This window comes from Vulpes lagopus, chromosome 3 (genome assembly GCF_018345385.1).
Source record: "Vulpes lagopus strain Blue_001 chromosome 3, ASM1834538v1, whole genome shotgun sequence".
In the NCBI taxonomy this organism is placed as follows: domain Eukaryota; kingdom Metazoa; phylum Chordata; class Mammalia; order Carnivora; family Canidae; genus Vulpes; species Vulpes lagopus.
Genome location: NC_054826.1, coordinates 128,682,295 through 128,696,873, shown reverse-complemented (window position 1 = coordinate 128,696,873; position 14,579 = coordinate 128,682,295). Strand labels below are relative to the sequence as shown.

General features: G+C 66.4%; 2 protein-coding genes across 2 annotated transcripts; one reads left to right on the top strand and one right to left on the bottom strand.

Moving 5' to 3' along the window:
- Positions 1-5,782: 5,782 nt before the first annotated feature.
- LOC121487113 (translation initiation factor IF-2-like) lies at positions 5,783-8,871 on the bottom strand. The gene is made up of 3 exons (XM_041748556.1): positions 8,790-8,871; positions 6,649-8,731; positions 5,783-6,403 (listed from the first exon to the last, which is right to left on the bottom strand). Exons 1-2 carry the CDS (start codon positions 8,869-8,871, stop codon positions 7,731-7,733), a joined length of 1,083 nt encoding a protein of 360 aa, XP_041604490.1. The 3' UTR covers positions 5,783-6,403; positions 6,649-7,730.
- SOX8 (SRY-box transcription factor 8) lies at positions 8,870-13,743 on the top strand. The gene is made up of 3 exons (XM_041748555.1): positions 8,870-8,937; positions 10,850-10,902; positions 11,661-13,743. The coding sequence occupies exons 1-3, from the start codon at positions 8,870-8,872 to the stop codon at positions 12,395-12,397; spliced, it is 858 nt and encodes a 285-aa protein (XP_041604489.1). The 3' UTR covers positions 12,398-13,743.
- Positions 13,744-14,579: the final 836 nt, after the last annotated feature.

Here is a 14,579-nt window from a genome sequence, read left to right as displayed (position 1 = left end):
TACATATTACAGATCCTATCCTTGTGTACGTATTGCAAATGTTTGTCCCGGGTTTTTTGTTTGTTTTTGACGTCTTGTGTAGAGTGTTCTGACATCTAAATTATTGATACTTGTGGGTCAAATGATCAGTCTTGTTTAATCATATCTTTACCACCTGCAGCGTGAGCTCTATAAAGGCAGGGACTGGCTCTGGACGTGCCCCCCCCCCCCCATCTAGGCCAGGCCAGCAACTGCTGGAACATTTCTTCAGTCTCCAGCTGTTGGGTGATAGCAAATGTGCATCCTATACTGTGAGTTTTTTAAAAGTGCCCCTTTTTTTTTCTTGTGAAAACTCTCCTTTCAGAGCCCAGCTGTAAAGCGGGACATGTAAAAGATCGGCATTGGGGGGGCACAGACATTGCACCCTGGTGAGCCCCCAGCAGGGAAGCCTGTGCCCGAGGCCTCCCCGCCTGGGGGGGCGGTCAGGGGACAGTCCGTCCTGGCCATGCTTCCAGGTCCTTCCAGCAAACCTACATTCTGCACCTCGTCTCCAGGGCCCGGGGGGCTGCATTAGGGATGAGCCAGCACGGCTGTCTGGTCCAAGCGGAGGATCCAGTACCCACCCGAGCTTCCGTGCGTCCCCTGGATGCAGGAGGTGCTCAGGGCACAGGACAGCTCCGCCATCAGGTGTGACCCAGGGCGCTGCTTTTCAGGTGGGGACGGTCCTGACAAAGAGCCCTTTGTCCTCAGCTTCCCCTGGCCCGGGTTGCATTGTTCTCCCCAGAGGAGGGCACAATGGGGCATTGTGCAGAGCAGAAAGGCTTCCTTGTCCAGCATCCAGCTTGCTGGACTCCAGGCTCCCTCTCCGGGTTTACCCAGGGTGGGCGAGGCCATCAGAGAGGTCCGCTGGGAGCTCGGGTTCTTACACTTCCTCCGGGACCCACCTTCCTGGGAGTAGACTGCAGAGGTCCGGTGAGTCCTAGGGTCCAGAACCCACCCACGCGGGAGTGGACCTCTCCGAGCGGGGCTTGGGCCGCGGAAAGCCTGGTGGGCGGCTCGGCGCTTGCCTATGTGCACCCGAATTGAACCAGAAGCACACGGGTCTGTAACTCAGCAGTAGGGAGGAGGAGGTGTTGACACCTGCTACAAGATAGAGGAACCTCACAAACATCATGCAAAGTGGGAGAACCAGACGCACGGGCCACACGTTGGATTCCATGTACATGACACGTTCCGGATCAGCAAATCCTCGGAGACAGAAAGGAGATAGGTGGTTGTCTAGGGCTGGGGGCAGGGAGTGACGGGAAGATTCCGGAGCCAGGCAGAGGGGACGGCTGCACACCAGCAATGCACTAAATGCTACAGAACTGTACACTTCAAAACGCTTGAATGTTATGCCATGCGAATTCCGTTCCAAAAAAAAAAGAAGAAAAATCTTAAAAATACCCCACGTTGTTCCAGAACGTCCTAGAAGGCACTGTTTTTCCCTGTTGGAATAGGTCATGTCATTTACACCAAACCTACCTCTTCATCCAGATGAGGGAACATCTAAGAGCTTTGACTAATATTTAGATTCGGGGACATCTTATGCTCCAAGAAAGCACTGCACTTAAAAACAAAACCTTTTTTGTAAACCTTGAGGCAACTGCAGGGGTGGAGGCTGGTGCTGGGGAGGCAGCTCGCTGGCTTCCTCAACCCGTGGGCTCAGTGGCTGCAAACCGCAGGTACACAGGGGTCGGGGGGGCCTTTACCCCCCCACACACACTGGGAGCCTGGGTGGGTGGCGGGGCTCCTGAGCCCACATTTTCAAGCCAAACTCTGAGAAAAAGTCAAGCTGTTTACGGAGGGGTTGGTGCCCAGCCCCGGCCTGGACAGAGCCAGGAGGACGAGCCCAGAATTTGACTAGAGAGAGAGAGAGGCTCCCCCAGAGGACCCGTCAGCTCAAGCCTGGGGCTGGTGTCCCACAGACCTGTGGACAAGCCAGAGCCCCAAGCAGGGAGTCCGGCCCGGGGGTCCCATGTACAGCTCCTCCGACACAGCCCGGGCGGAGGCACACACAGGCCCGGGGGCTGGCAGGACTCCCAGCAGCTGCGGGACGGCTTCATGGAGGAATGAGCCCCGTGTCGGCACCTCGTCCAGCTGTCCCCAGGCACCCTGGCTTGCAGCCTCGCTGCATCAGGGCAAGTGTCCCTGACGGGCATTTGCAGCTGTCTCTGGCACCCACGAGAACCCAGCTTGGGCCCGACCTAATCGCCCACCCTTCATTTACCCCAATTTTTCATGTCTTGACATCTGTTGATGGGGGGGGGGGCAGAACCCACGGGCGCTAACATCTGTCACTTTCTTCTGGGGCGGGGGAGGGTGGTCACTTTGGGCTGGTCCCACCGTGACTGTCCAGTGGCCAAGACCTGGGTAGGGCTGGCAGGAGCAGGTGGGGGTGGTCGAGCAGGTGCTGGGCCATTTGCTGGTTTTTGGGAACTGTGACTCACGGACGGCTGTTCTGCTTGGCTCACCCGTCTCCTCTCTTGGCACCCTCGGCTCCGGGCCACGAGCACTTCCACGCCCGCACCCCAGAGGGAGACGTGGCTCTGTGTGGCCCTGCGAGCTAGTGAGCCGCCCTTGCAGGGCAGAGGAAAGCAGACAGTCATGGTGCTGGTACATTCCATGGCTGTCGGGCCCGATGCGGGGAGACAATGTTCAGGGACTTTGTTTTCTTTTATCTGGGAGTCAGATTCTGTCCTGGAAACTGCCCAGGCCAGGGGCCGCACACAGAGGCCCGCAGGCTGTGTCTACCAGTCACCTCGATGATGCTGTGTAACAAACAGCCTTGAAACCGAAAGTCCGGGTTGGCGCACACTGGCACCCACAGAGCGGGGCTCGGGAGTGCATCTCTGGCCAGCACTCCTTCCAGCCTCGCCCACGGGAGCTTCCACGCTCCCCTCCTGACCAGGCCCCAGAAGGCACCCGTGTCCAACATCCCTGATTTGGCCCAAACTGCTTATCTCACAGGCCCGGGAGCTTGCGACCAACACCATCCATCACTGTGTCTCACCTTCTTGTGACTCCCGCCCAGTGATTAAAGCAGATAATTCACTTCTGAAAAGAACGGGTGGCACTCGTGTTAGATGACGTCCCTGAGGAGGGAGCTAGGCTCCGGCAGTGGGCAGAGGTGCTTCTGGAAGTTGCTGGCGTGGACTGAGGAGGAGCCCAAACAGCCCATCGGCCCCCACGGGCCCCGCGCTGAGCCCACAGCTCAGACATGCACCGCGGACCCCTCCACAACTCACCCGAAGTCAAAGGGCCACAGGGGGCCATCGGCATCAAGTCCCGTGACCTCGAACACCCTCCCTCCCGGAACTCCGCACCTTCTCGGGGGTCCCTCCAACCCCTTTCCACACCCTGGGGAAACCAGCCCAAGGCCCCTCTTTTCAGGCTTCACTAGAAGGCTCAGCCCCTTGAAGGTGTGCAGCCGGGGGAGCCCCTGACCCCAGCCCGGTCGGGGAGGGGCGAAGCTCCGCCACGCCTGCTCCGAGCCAGCCCCACGGACTCCCAGGAACCACTGGCTTCTTTCCACTCAGCACAAGGCTCCTGCCTCAGGGTGTCTTAATTAAACCCTCCTTCACCAAGTTCCGAAAAATAAATACTTGGGAGACAGCAGAAATCTTTTGACAGGGTGTGTTTTAATTTGCCTTTGGCACGGGCAAGTCTCTGGAACCTTCCCTGGTGGCAGAGCCAGCCAGGGCCCCTCACTCCGAAAGAGGATTTTTTTTTTTTTGTCTGATATTTTTATTTCAGGCTAGCATTTGCCTTTCTCCGTCATAACTGATGTGGGGCTCTGCTTCCAAGGGGTTCCCACTTGGACGTCTTGAACAGGAAGCCTCATTAAATCTGAAAGTTAAGTTTGGAAGGACAAGCACAGCCTACTTGGGCTCGAAGGCTGGTTTTCTAGAGTGACAGTCATCCTCCAGCGTCCTGGCTCCCCTTCTGCACAGGGCCTGTGCACGGGGGGTGGGGCGGGGGGGGGGACCAAGGTGACGGTGAAGGGCAGGGGCCCTGGGGACTGGGGGCCAGGGGGCAGGAGCCCAGAGTGCAGAATGAGGGTGGGGTCTGGGGCCCAGGGACCCAGGGGCCCGGTACCACAGAATGCCCATCTGTGTGGGCAAGGAATGGAATGTGCTGGCTTAGGGGGTGCAAGCGTCCAGAGAAAGGCACGGGCAGATGGCACGTCTCTAACACCTCGGCAGACTCAGTTTCCCCCGTGGATGATGCTGCTGGCGCCTAGTGCTCACCTCTGCTCAAGGAAGACCGCATTTGGAGCCCCTGGGACCCCGCCTGAGGATGGTCATGGGCTACAGAAGCAGCCTCTGCCTGCCGTTGAAGACCCACACCAAAACCCGAATGTCGCGGGTGGAGCCAGCCCCCCCGGCCCAGGCCGGGGAGAGGACAGATGGATGGGCACAGCCGGAGGCCGGGGGGATCTCTACCGTCAGGAGGTGAGCGGAGGCCAGAGCAGGCCCACAGCTGTTCCTCACACATCTGCGTAGCACATGTTACTGGGCAGACAACCTTCACTGGGGCTCAGCCCTCCATGAAGCATTGCCCTCTCCCCCAATTTTTTTCAAATAGTGGCCACTGGGGCAGGGGGTCCCCCTGGGCTACCAGCGGTCACCCCGGGGCCGTGTGGGTTTTCACATCGGGAGCCGACAAGAAGGGGCAGAGGAAGAGCCTGGGGCACCTTCACCCCTGCCTGGAGCTTGGGAGGCGCCCCGAAGCGGCAGTGAACGCCGTGCTGGAGCAAGGTGCTCAGGACCAGCACCCCGATGGGTTGGCCAGGGGCGGACGGGGGAGGCTGGGTGCGATCCTCCTCCCGGGCTCCCCCGCACGCACAGACGGCCGGCTCCCTGGCGGACATCAGCCCAGCCGGGCAGAGGGCTTTGACCCAAACCAGAACTTCCACGCCAGCTGGCAAACTAAGTCGGGGAGGGGTGTTTCCACAAAAAACTTGGCCCCGGGCCCTGATAGTCTGTCACCAAGGGACACTGGACTCCTGGCGCCCCTGCGAGCCCCTCGCCTCTCTCTCGGGAGACCCAGCGGGGCAGGCTGGGGCGGTCCTGACCGAGCCTCTGCTCAGAGCTGATTGCTCATTTCTGGCCTGGACATTTGGTTTCTGCGGACCAACCAGTAATTGAAAGCGCCAATTAATCTCTGAGACTGAGCGGGGCTTCCCAGGACGTGATGCCAACAGCCCTGGCTGGCTCGCTGAGGCCCAGGTAACGGCTGCAGACACACAGGGGACAGGCCGCCGCAGGCCTTCCTCTGAGAGACTGCACGGACTGTGGCCTCCCGGGCTGCCCGGGCTGAGGGCTGGGCGGAGGGTGGGCGGAGACACGGGCAGGGTGACACAGGGGTGACCGCAGGGTGCCTTCGTCCGTGGTGGCTTTCGCAGCCCTTCCTCCCCCCTCAGCTGCTCCCGTGCCCGACACACACATGCACACGGGCTTCCTGAGCTTCCCTGGAAGCCACGTGCTGGGAGCCTTGGAGGTCTCCTGGCAAACGTTCCCCTGGAGCCCTCGGGCCTGCACTGGCCAGGGCTTGTAGGCACGGGCGTTGCCAGGCTGTATTTCTGTCTTGACAGGCGCCCTTGCAGCCTTGGCTGGGGATGTAGGTCTAGAATCCTCATTACACCCCAGGGGCAGGAATACGGTCCACCCACGGCCCACGAGGTCACCTCCCTGAGACTGCAAAGGCCACTAGGTGAAGGTAAGGTCATGTGGACTGGAGCTGCTGGGGGCCGGAAGGAAGAGCTAAAGGGGGGATGGATGCCAAGAGGTGGACCAAAAGGAGGTTCAAACAGCTGTCCATCAAGTTTTATTTATTTATTATTTTTTTAGTTTTTTTTGTCCCTCAAGTTTTAAATCACAGTAGTGTCACTCTCAGATAACCTGTGCACGCTGCTGCCTCAGGGCCTTTGCACAGGTTGAGCACCTCCCTACCCCCTCAGTTGAGGGAATGGCCTTTCCTCTTTCTTCAAGCAGCTGGAAGCTTCAGGTCTCAGCTTAATTTCACCTCCTCAGAACCCCCTTCCTGGACACCACCCCCACCCCCACCCTCCCGCCATGGTGCCTCAGCTCCTTGGTGTTTGCCCACTGAAGCCCTCGGCACAGATGCTTTGCCAATACTGGTGGACACAGGAACCAACCGCAGCCACCCCTTCCTCTGAAGGCTACACCCCGGTACTCACTCAGGGCCTGCCCGGCAGCTGAGGACGTGAACTGGGCTCGCCACTAGTGGAGGATGAGGCTGAATGGCACACGGGCCAGGACACAGGGCTTTTAGAAGCCCAGGAGGCTTTGGGGCACTTATGGGTGCCACCCCACGTGTCCGCTGCCTGCCCTGGGCTAGTGAGCTGTGCCCGGATGCTGCCCTGTGGGGAAGCGCATACATATGCCCTCAGCCAGCCTGGGCCGAGGCCTGGCAGGATCTGCCCTCCCCACCTCTTCCGTGGGAGTTACAAGCTGCACACACATGTGTGCACTGCCCACCAGCACCCGTCCTCCTCCCCAGGGGGGGCCTTGGACCAGAGCCGGCCAATTTCCCTCCAAGGGTCCCGGTAGTCATCTATCCCTGACCCTCTGCGGGCCGGTGGGGAGCACAGAGAGGGTGCCTTACCTGACGTCCCAGTGCAGCTTCGCAAAGCAGAGCTCCTCGTGAAAACCCAGACCTGGCATACGACAGCCTGCGGGGTGCAGGGAGGGGTGGGACCTATTTTCTGGTGGGTGGGGGAGGACAGTTTGGGCCAGGTCTGCCAACCTCAACCCTCCCCCTGCTTGCACTTGCACGGGTCCCCATGGGCCAGTAAGATCGATGGGTGCCCTCAGGCAACCCCCACTTGGGCCCTCCCTCGGAGTCCCCAACTGCACAGCGGGGACCCCCAGTGGAGGGCAGGACCTCCGAGGGGCAGCCACCACAGACCAGCAGCTGAGGGCGTTCCCTGGCAGGTGACAGAGCAAAGGGAGGCCAACCACAGGACAGGACGCCAGAACAGAGGCCACTCCTGGAGGACGCACCTCTGCCATCAGGTGCACACACACACACACACACACACACACACACACACACACGCCAACCCTGGGCTGTTTACCTTAGACAACGACACCCCCAGTGCCACTTTCCTGTAAGCAGAATATCAGGTTCTGTGATGTGGGGCAGGGCCTCGGAGTCACCTGCAGGTGACAGGTAGTGTGGGTTAACCCCCTCTTAGGCCCTGAGATGCCCCCACAGGGGTGCACACATGTTTCAAAGGCAAGGCTGCAGGATCCCTGGGCAGCCCCTGAGCCCCAGGGGCAGGCTCCTGCCCTAGAACCGCAGTGGGACCGACAGGCCACCGAGGCCCAAATGCAAACTGAACCCACAACCCAGGCACTGGTGGGGGGACAGGGGTGCGTGAGGGTGAAAGTGCAGGGGCAGGGGCACGTGAGGGGGGCGGAGGGGGCCTGGGGGGGGCAGGAGGCCAGTCCTGGGCAGTCCCAGCGTCCGTGGTGGCCTCTGGGTTGGTAAACGAGCAGCAGGGAGACGCTTGAGCCCGGCGCATCGACTTTCAATCTGGTCTCCTGGTAGCTGACCAGCCCTCCTGCCGCACCTCTGCGCCTGCACCCCTGCGCCTCTGCGGTCCCTGGCCCAGGCGCCTCTGCGGCCCCTGGCCCAGGCGCCTCTGCCTGAGGAGGGCTCGGTAGGGAACTGGGTGCCGCTGCCTAGGGTGACCCGGGCGCGGGGGCCACAGCTCGCAGCCGCAGGAGTTCCCACTCGGCCACCCCAGGGCCTGTGGCGAAGCTCTGGGCGGCTGGTCCGTCGCCTCCAGGCGGGTTTGGCCCAAGAATCCGAGCCGCCCTCGGGGACCGCGGGGACGCAGGCCAAGTCGTGGGGGCGGCTTCGGGCGGGGACTCGGAGCGGCGGCCGGCGCTGACCTCCGGGGGAACGTCCCCTCTCCGACCCCGCCGATCTGCTCCGCGCCAGGCCGCACAGCGCCCCCAAAGCCGCGCCCCCTCCTCCAGGGAGGCGCCCGGGACGCACAGCCCCCCCCACGCCGCGCCCCCTCCTCCAGGGAAGCGCCCGGGACGCCCCGCCTCCCCGCGCGCTCCTCCTCCCCGCCCCCCCCCGCGCCCTCCTCGCGCCGCCAGCTCCCCCGCCGGACCACCTGGGGCCGCCCCGCCGCGCGGCCTCAGCGCCCCCTCTCCGGGGTCAGGCCCGGAAGGCCCCGGGCCCCCGCGTCCGGCCGCGCCATCCGCCGGGCGGCCCCAGGGACTCGCAGCGAGGCTCAGCCCGGTGCTGCCCCGCGCTCCCGCCCCCTCCGCGGCTCCGGCGGCCGCCGCCCCGCCCGCGCCTTCCCGACTCGGAGCCGCCCCGGGCTGGAGGCCGCGGCCGCGCTTTACCTGGACGAGCGCGGCGCGCGGGCTCGGGGCGCCCCGGAGGGTCCCGCGGCAGCAGGCGGGCTGGGGGCGCGCGGCGGGGCGGCTCCGGGGGACGCGGCTGTGCGCGGCGTGGGCCGGTGGGGCCGGTGGGGCCGGGCCCCCGGGCCAAGCGCCGCGACCCCCCTCCGGGCCCTGGGCGAGCGGCGGCCCCGCGTGGGGCGGCGCGGGGCGGGGCGCGCGGCCGGGCTCCACCCCCGGGTGCCGCGGGGCGCGCGCGGGCCAATGGGGAGCCTCGCTGGGGGCGGAGCCCGGGAGCCGCCGCTTAAAGAAACTTGTTGCGGGCGCTGAGCGGGGCCGGAGCGGCGGGGCCGGAGCGGCGGGGCGGGAGCGGCGGGGCCGGGCGTCGGCGTGGCCTGGGTGCGGAGCGGCCGCGGAGCAGCGGGTCCCGGAGCGCGCCCGTCCGCGCGGCCCCGATGCTGGACATGAGCGAGGCCCGCGCGCAGCCGCCCTGCAGCCCGTCGGGCACCGCCGGAGCGGCGGGGCCGGAGCGGCGGGGCCGGAGCGGCGGGGCCGGAGCGGCGGGGCCGGAGCGGCGGGGCCGGAGCGGCGGGGCCGGAGCGGCGGGGCCGGAGCGGCGGGGCCGGAGCGGCGGGGCCGGAGCGGCGGGGCCGGAGCGGCGGGGCCGGAGCGGCGGGGCCGGAGCGGCGGGGCCGGAGCGGCGGGGCCGGAGCGGCGGGGCCGGAGCGGCGGGGCCGGAGCGGCGGGGCCGGAGCGGCGGGGCCGGAGCGGCGGGGCCGGAGCGGCGGGGCCGGAGCGGCGGGGCCGGAGCGGCGGGGCCGGAGCGGCGGGGCCGGAGCGGCGGGGCCGGAGCGGCGGGGCCGGAGCGGCGGGGCCGGAGCGGCGGGGCCGGAGCGGCGGGGCCGGAGCGGCGGGGCCGGAGCGGCGGGGCCGGAGCGGCGGGGCCGGAGCGGCGGGGCCGGAGCGGCGGGGCCGGAGCGGCGGGGCCGGAGCGGCGGGGCCGGAGCGGCGGTCCCGTGGGGGGGGGGGGCGCGCCGGCCTCGGCCCTGGGCAAACCCCGGCCCCCGGCCCCGACCCTGGACACCCACTGCGCCTGGGCGTTCCGGGGCTGCAGGGCCAGCGCGCAACCCCCAGGGCGCCCGCGCGCCCGCTGAGGCTGGGGACCCCCCCTGTGAGCGCCCCGGGGCCTGTCCCTCCCCCAGGAAAGCCGGCTTCTGCCTGGAAGCAGGACCCCGTACTAGGTGGTGCTGTCTGGAGGCGCCTGTCTGGAAAGGGCTCCCCTCCACTCCCTGACCAAACTGTGGGGGAAGTCAACACAATGGAGGAGGTGCATGTCCGTTCAGCTGCCTCGCTCCCCCACCCCGTGCCTCTGCACCCCTCTGCAAGGACAGCCGAGGGATGCGGGATGGGGCCAGCACAGGCACACTTTGTGCACACTCGTGCCCGGTGACGGCGGGGCCGGAGCGGCGGGGCCGGAGCGGCGGGGCCGGAGCGGCGGGGCCGGAGCGGCGGGGCCGGAGCGGCGGGGCCGGAGCGGCGGGGCCGGAGCGGCGGGGCCGGAGCGGCGGGGCCGGAGCGGCGGGGCCGGAGCGGCGGGGCCGGAGCGGCGGGGCCGGAGCGGCGGGGCCGGAGCGGCGGGGCCGGAGCGGCGGGGCCGGAGCGGCGGGGCCGGAGCGGCGGGGCCGGAGCGGCGGGGCCGGAGCGGCGGGGCCGGAGCGGCGGGGCCGGAGCGGCGGGGCCGGAGCGGCGGGGCCGGAGCGGCGGGGCCGGAGCGGCGGGGCCGGAGCGGCGGGGCCGGAGCGGCGGGGCCGGAGCGGCGGGGCCGGAGCGGCGGGGCCGGAGCGGCGGGGCCGGAGCGGCGGGGCCGGAGCGGCGGGGCCGGAGCGGCGGGGCCGGAGCGGCGGGGCCGGAGCGGCGGGGCCGGAGCGGCGGGGCCGGAGCGGCGGGGCCGGAGCGGCGGGGCCGGAGCGGCGGGGCCGGAGCGGCGGGGCCGGAGCGGCGGGGCCGGAGCGGCGGGGCCGGAGCGGCGGGGCCGGAGCGGCGGGGCCGGAGCGGCGGGGCCGGAGCGGCGGGGCCGGAGCGGCGGGGCCGGAGCGGCGGGGCCGGAGCGGCGGGGCCGGAGCGGCGGGGCCGGAGCGGCGGGGCCGGAGCGGCGGGGCCGGAGCGGCGGGGCCGGAGCGGCGGGGCCGGAGCGGCGGGGCCGGAGCGGCGGGGCCGGAGCGGCGGGGCCGGAGCGGCGGGGCCGGAGCGGCGGGGCCGGAGCGGCGGGGCCGGAGCGGCGGGGCCGGAGCGGCGGGGCCGGAGCGGCGGGGCCGGAGCGGCGGGGCCGGAGCGGCGGGGCCGGAGCGGCGGGGCCGGAGCGGCGGGGCCGGAGCGGCGGGGCCGGAGCGGCGGGGCCGGAGCGGCGGGGCCGGAGCGGCGGGGCCGGAGCGGCGGGGCCGGAGCGGCGGGGCCGACGCAGGCCTCGGGGAGCCACACCACCACGGCGACCACGCAGGTGGGCTCCTGGGGCACCACAGCCTTCGGTGCCCCAGCAGGGGAAGGGGGGTTCCGGCGTCCGACGAGATGGAGGGTGGGGGTGGGGAGCAGGGGCTCACTCCCAGGGCAGCCAGCTTGGAGACAACCAGATGTTCTCATGCGCCCCCAAGTCCCCAATGCACACGGCAGGGTGGGGTCAGGGGTGGGGGTGTGCTCAGAGCCCCCTGAGCACCGGGGGTGTCCCAGCTCTGCCCTGATCGGTGCCGCCGTGCACCGTGGGCGTGTGCTGCTGCCTGAAGGCGTTTCTGTGGGTGCCGAGGCAGCACTCCCACCCCTGGCGGGGTGGTTAGCAGCCCAGCCTTAGGATCAGAGGGTCGGTTGGGGGAGAGCCCGGGCCAGCCCAGCAGTCTCGGTCACGCTGGCGAAAGCTGTGAGCCTGGGGGCGGGGTGGGGGGGATCCGTTTTGTGAGGATCTCGTTGTGGCCATGTGCGGGGGTGCTGGGCACTTCCTCTCCTTCCCCCCACCTGGGTGTTCACGGTGGGGCCTCCACGGCCCCAGCTCTTCCTGTACAACAGCGCTTAACGGAATTTTCTCGGCCAAGGAGTGAGGTCTGGGTCTGGCTCTGCTGGAATTTCTGGGAAACGTACAGAAACAAAAAGCCGTTGATTGGTACCTGCGGCAGTTAGCGGGCTGGTTTCCCTCCTGGGTGCGCGCCGCCAGCCAGGCTGGCCCCCCACAGAAGGGGCATTCATCCCTGAGATGTGCTCTGTCCCTAGGGCAGACCCACGGGCCACCCACCCCGCCCACCACCCCCAAGACAGACCTACACCACGGGGGCAAGCCGGAGCTGAAGCTCGAAGGCCGCCGCCTGGCGGACAGTGGGCGCCAGAACATCGACTTCAGCAACGTGGACATCTCGGAGCTGAGCAGCGAGGTCATCGGCAACATGGACACCTTCGACGTGCACGAGTTCGACCAGTACCTGCCCCTCAACGGCCACTCGGCCCTGCCCACAGAGCCGGGCCAGCCCGCTGCCGGCTCCTACGGGGCTGCCTCCTACTCGCACTCGGCGGCGGCCGGCATCGGGGCGTCCCCTGTGTGGGCTCACAAGGGAGCCCCCTCGGCCTCGGCGTCGCCCACCGAGGCGGGGCCCCCACGGCCGCACATCAAGACGGAGCAGCTGAGCCCCAGCCACTACGGCGACCAGTCACACAATTCCCCGGGCCGGGCCGACTACAGCTCCTACAGTGGCCAGGCCAGCGTCACCACGGCCACCCCTGCTGCGGCTGCCAGCTCCTTCACCAGCTCGCAGTGTGACTACACCGACCTGCAGGCCCCCAGCTACTACAGCCCGTACCCCGGCTGCCCATCCAGCCTCTACCAGTGCCCCTACTTTCACCCTTCGCGGCGGCCCTACGCCTCACCCCTGCTCGGCGGCCTCTCCGTGCCGCCCGCCCACAGCCCGCCCAGCAACTGGGACCAGCCCGTGTACACGACGCTGACCAGGCCCTGAGGGCACTGCGGTCCGGGGAGGAGACTAGCGTCGCGGACTTGGGGACGGAGAACCTTTATCTCAGCAAAGACAGAGCCTTGGGTCTTCCAGAAGGGGTGTGTGTGCTCGCTCACAACGGGAGAGGAGGTGGTGGCTCTGGCAGGTGCCTGGTCACGTGTGCGGAGGGAGCCACACTTTGTGACTGAGGCCACGTGGGTTCCAGATCTTTGGCGACAAAGCTCTCCTCCCACACTCTCTTTGCGGTGACTGGCGACTCTGGAACCGGGGACAGCAGCTGCAGTGTCGCGTGGAGTCCTCTTCCCCATGGACACCAACACCTCGGTTTTGCATATCAGTAGACACAAAGCAGCCACAGCATAAAACAGAAAGGAGGGAAGAGGTGTGGGGTCTCGGCCGCCTGTGTTCCAAGGTCCCTGCCAGCCTCCAGGGGAGCTCCCAGGACACGGGGACCGGTGGGCAGTGCAGGGCAGCCACAGCCTGGCGGGAGCGCTTGGGTCCAGCCCAGCAGATCTCAGGTGCCCCCTGCAGTTAGGCTCTTCCTGAGCGAGGTTTGGCTGCAACTAACACTTCTCTCTTCTTATTTTATTTTTTTAATTTTTATTTTTTGAAGCTTAAAACACGTTCGATTCGTTCTGGAAGCTGTTGAAATGTATTTATGTTCTGTATTATTTTATCTTTAATTAATGATTTGTGCAGAGAGTAGACTTTAAGACGGAACGGAGGCCAGGACCCCGAGGGAGGGAGGGAGGGAGGGAGGCCAGGCCGGCTGCTGTGTCCTCTGTCTCTGTCTCTGGCCCTGCCACCGCGTCACAGCAGGTTTAGCAGGCTGGGGCATCGCCGAGGTCGCTCCATGCCCACTGCCGTGCCCAGTAGTGGACGGGGTGGCTGGAGAAGCACGTGACTCTTGGCCCTTAGGAACCAGATGCCACCTCCAAGCTGTGAAAGTAAAACCTCCACTAAAGCGTTTAGAGTCTTAGTTTTAGGCGAATAACCCCTGATTGACACGTTTGCTTCTGCTGTGTGCTGAGCACTGATAACCCCTACTTCATGGAAACTTGTGCCTTTACACTTTGTACATTTAAAGACACCTGAGAAGTTGCTTCTTTTTACCTTTTCTACTTTTTCCTACCTTTTTCTAGAAAAAAAAAAAGGAATTTTTTTTTTTTTTGGCGTATCTCTTTCTGGGGGTGGGGGCAGGGAACTTCAGCAAACTCATTTTTATGCAAAATCTGTTGTCCCACGCCTGCGTGGAGTTTGGGCTTCTGCTGTCACTTACCCGCTCTGTTCCGTGACTTTCTGACCAAGCAACGCTAACTTTTGTACAGACCAATTTGATAAAATTAAAAGAAAAAAAAAAAGCTTTTTATCTACGTGGGCTGTGTTTCACGTGTTGCTTTCCGTACACGCCTGGGCTTTGGCTCGGAAGGACCTCGGCCGCGGCAGGCGTGGGGCTCACCCTGGGCCCATCTCAGAGCCCCTGAGAGGGCAGACGTGGTGCCCCAGCCCTGGGGCACCGCCAATGCCCCCCCCACCCCCCAGGGGCCGTGTCTGGATTTGAACAAATCTCAGAGGCCCCAGGACGCCGGCCCAGCCGCCAGAGTCTTCCTTCCCCCGGGGGCCTATTCAGTAGGCAAAACGGGTCCAGATCCCGGGGCCGTGGTTTCCTCCCAGGCGAATCCCGGAGCCGGTTTCTGGGTGGCTGACGGCATTTTTCGGGCGCTGGCATGGAGCCAGGCTGGGAGCTGGGTGAAAGCCGCCCTGCAGGCACCAGGCGGGGTTGTCTGGTTGGCGGACTGTTTCTAGGGGGAAGAGGCTGTGGGAGCTGCGGCAGGCACCGGCATAACCCCCCGGCGGGCCTCCCTGGCACACGCAGCTGGTTCGGGGGCCTCTCCGGTCTGGGTGCACCCACCGGGGCCTGGGGATGCATCTAGGGCCTCTGCGTCTGCGGCTGGGAGGAGGGGAGGAGGAGCACTACGCTTCTCACGAGAACCCAGATCCTCAAAGCAACTGCCTCTGCGATTCTAATGGGGTGGCCCGGGCAGGGGGGCGCCCGCCCCGTCCCCTTGTCTGCCAGCCGCCTGTGTGGCTGTGATCCAGGGCGCGTACCTCACCCCGCGCTGGAGAGCCACATCCAGGGCCTGCCAAGAGCAGTGTTTGGGAAGAGCTGCCCGGATTTACGAGG

What these genes read in the sequence shown, in the direction of transcription:
- LOC121487113 (XM_041748556.1), bottom strand. Translation starts at nt 8,871, where the DNA reads ATGTCCAGCATCGGGGCCGCGCGGACGGGCGCGCTCCGGGACCCGCTG. An exon ending in CGCACCCAGGCCACGCCGAC is followed by an intron (nt 8,732 to 8,789) that starts GCCCGGCCCCGC and finishes GGCCCCGCTCAG; the next exon opens with CGCCCGCAACAAGTTTCTTT.
- SOX8 (XM_041748555.1), top strand. Translation starts at nt 8,870, where the DNA reads ATGAGCGAGGCCCGCGCGCAGCCGCCCTGCAGCCCGTCGGGCACCGCC. An exon ending in GGAGCGGCGGGGCCGGAGCG is followed by an intron (nt 8,938 to 10,849) that starts GCGGGGCCGGAG and finishes GCGGGGCCGGAG; the next exon opens with CGGCGGGGCCGACGCAGGCC. An exon ending in CCACCACGGCGACCACGCAG is followed by an intron (nt 10,903 to 11,660) that starts GTGGGCTCCTGG and finishes CTCTGTCCCTAG; the next exon opens with GGCAGACCCACGGGCCACCC.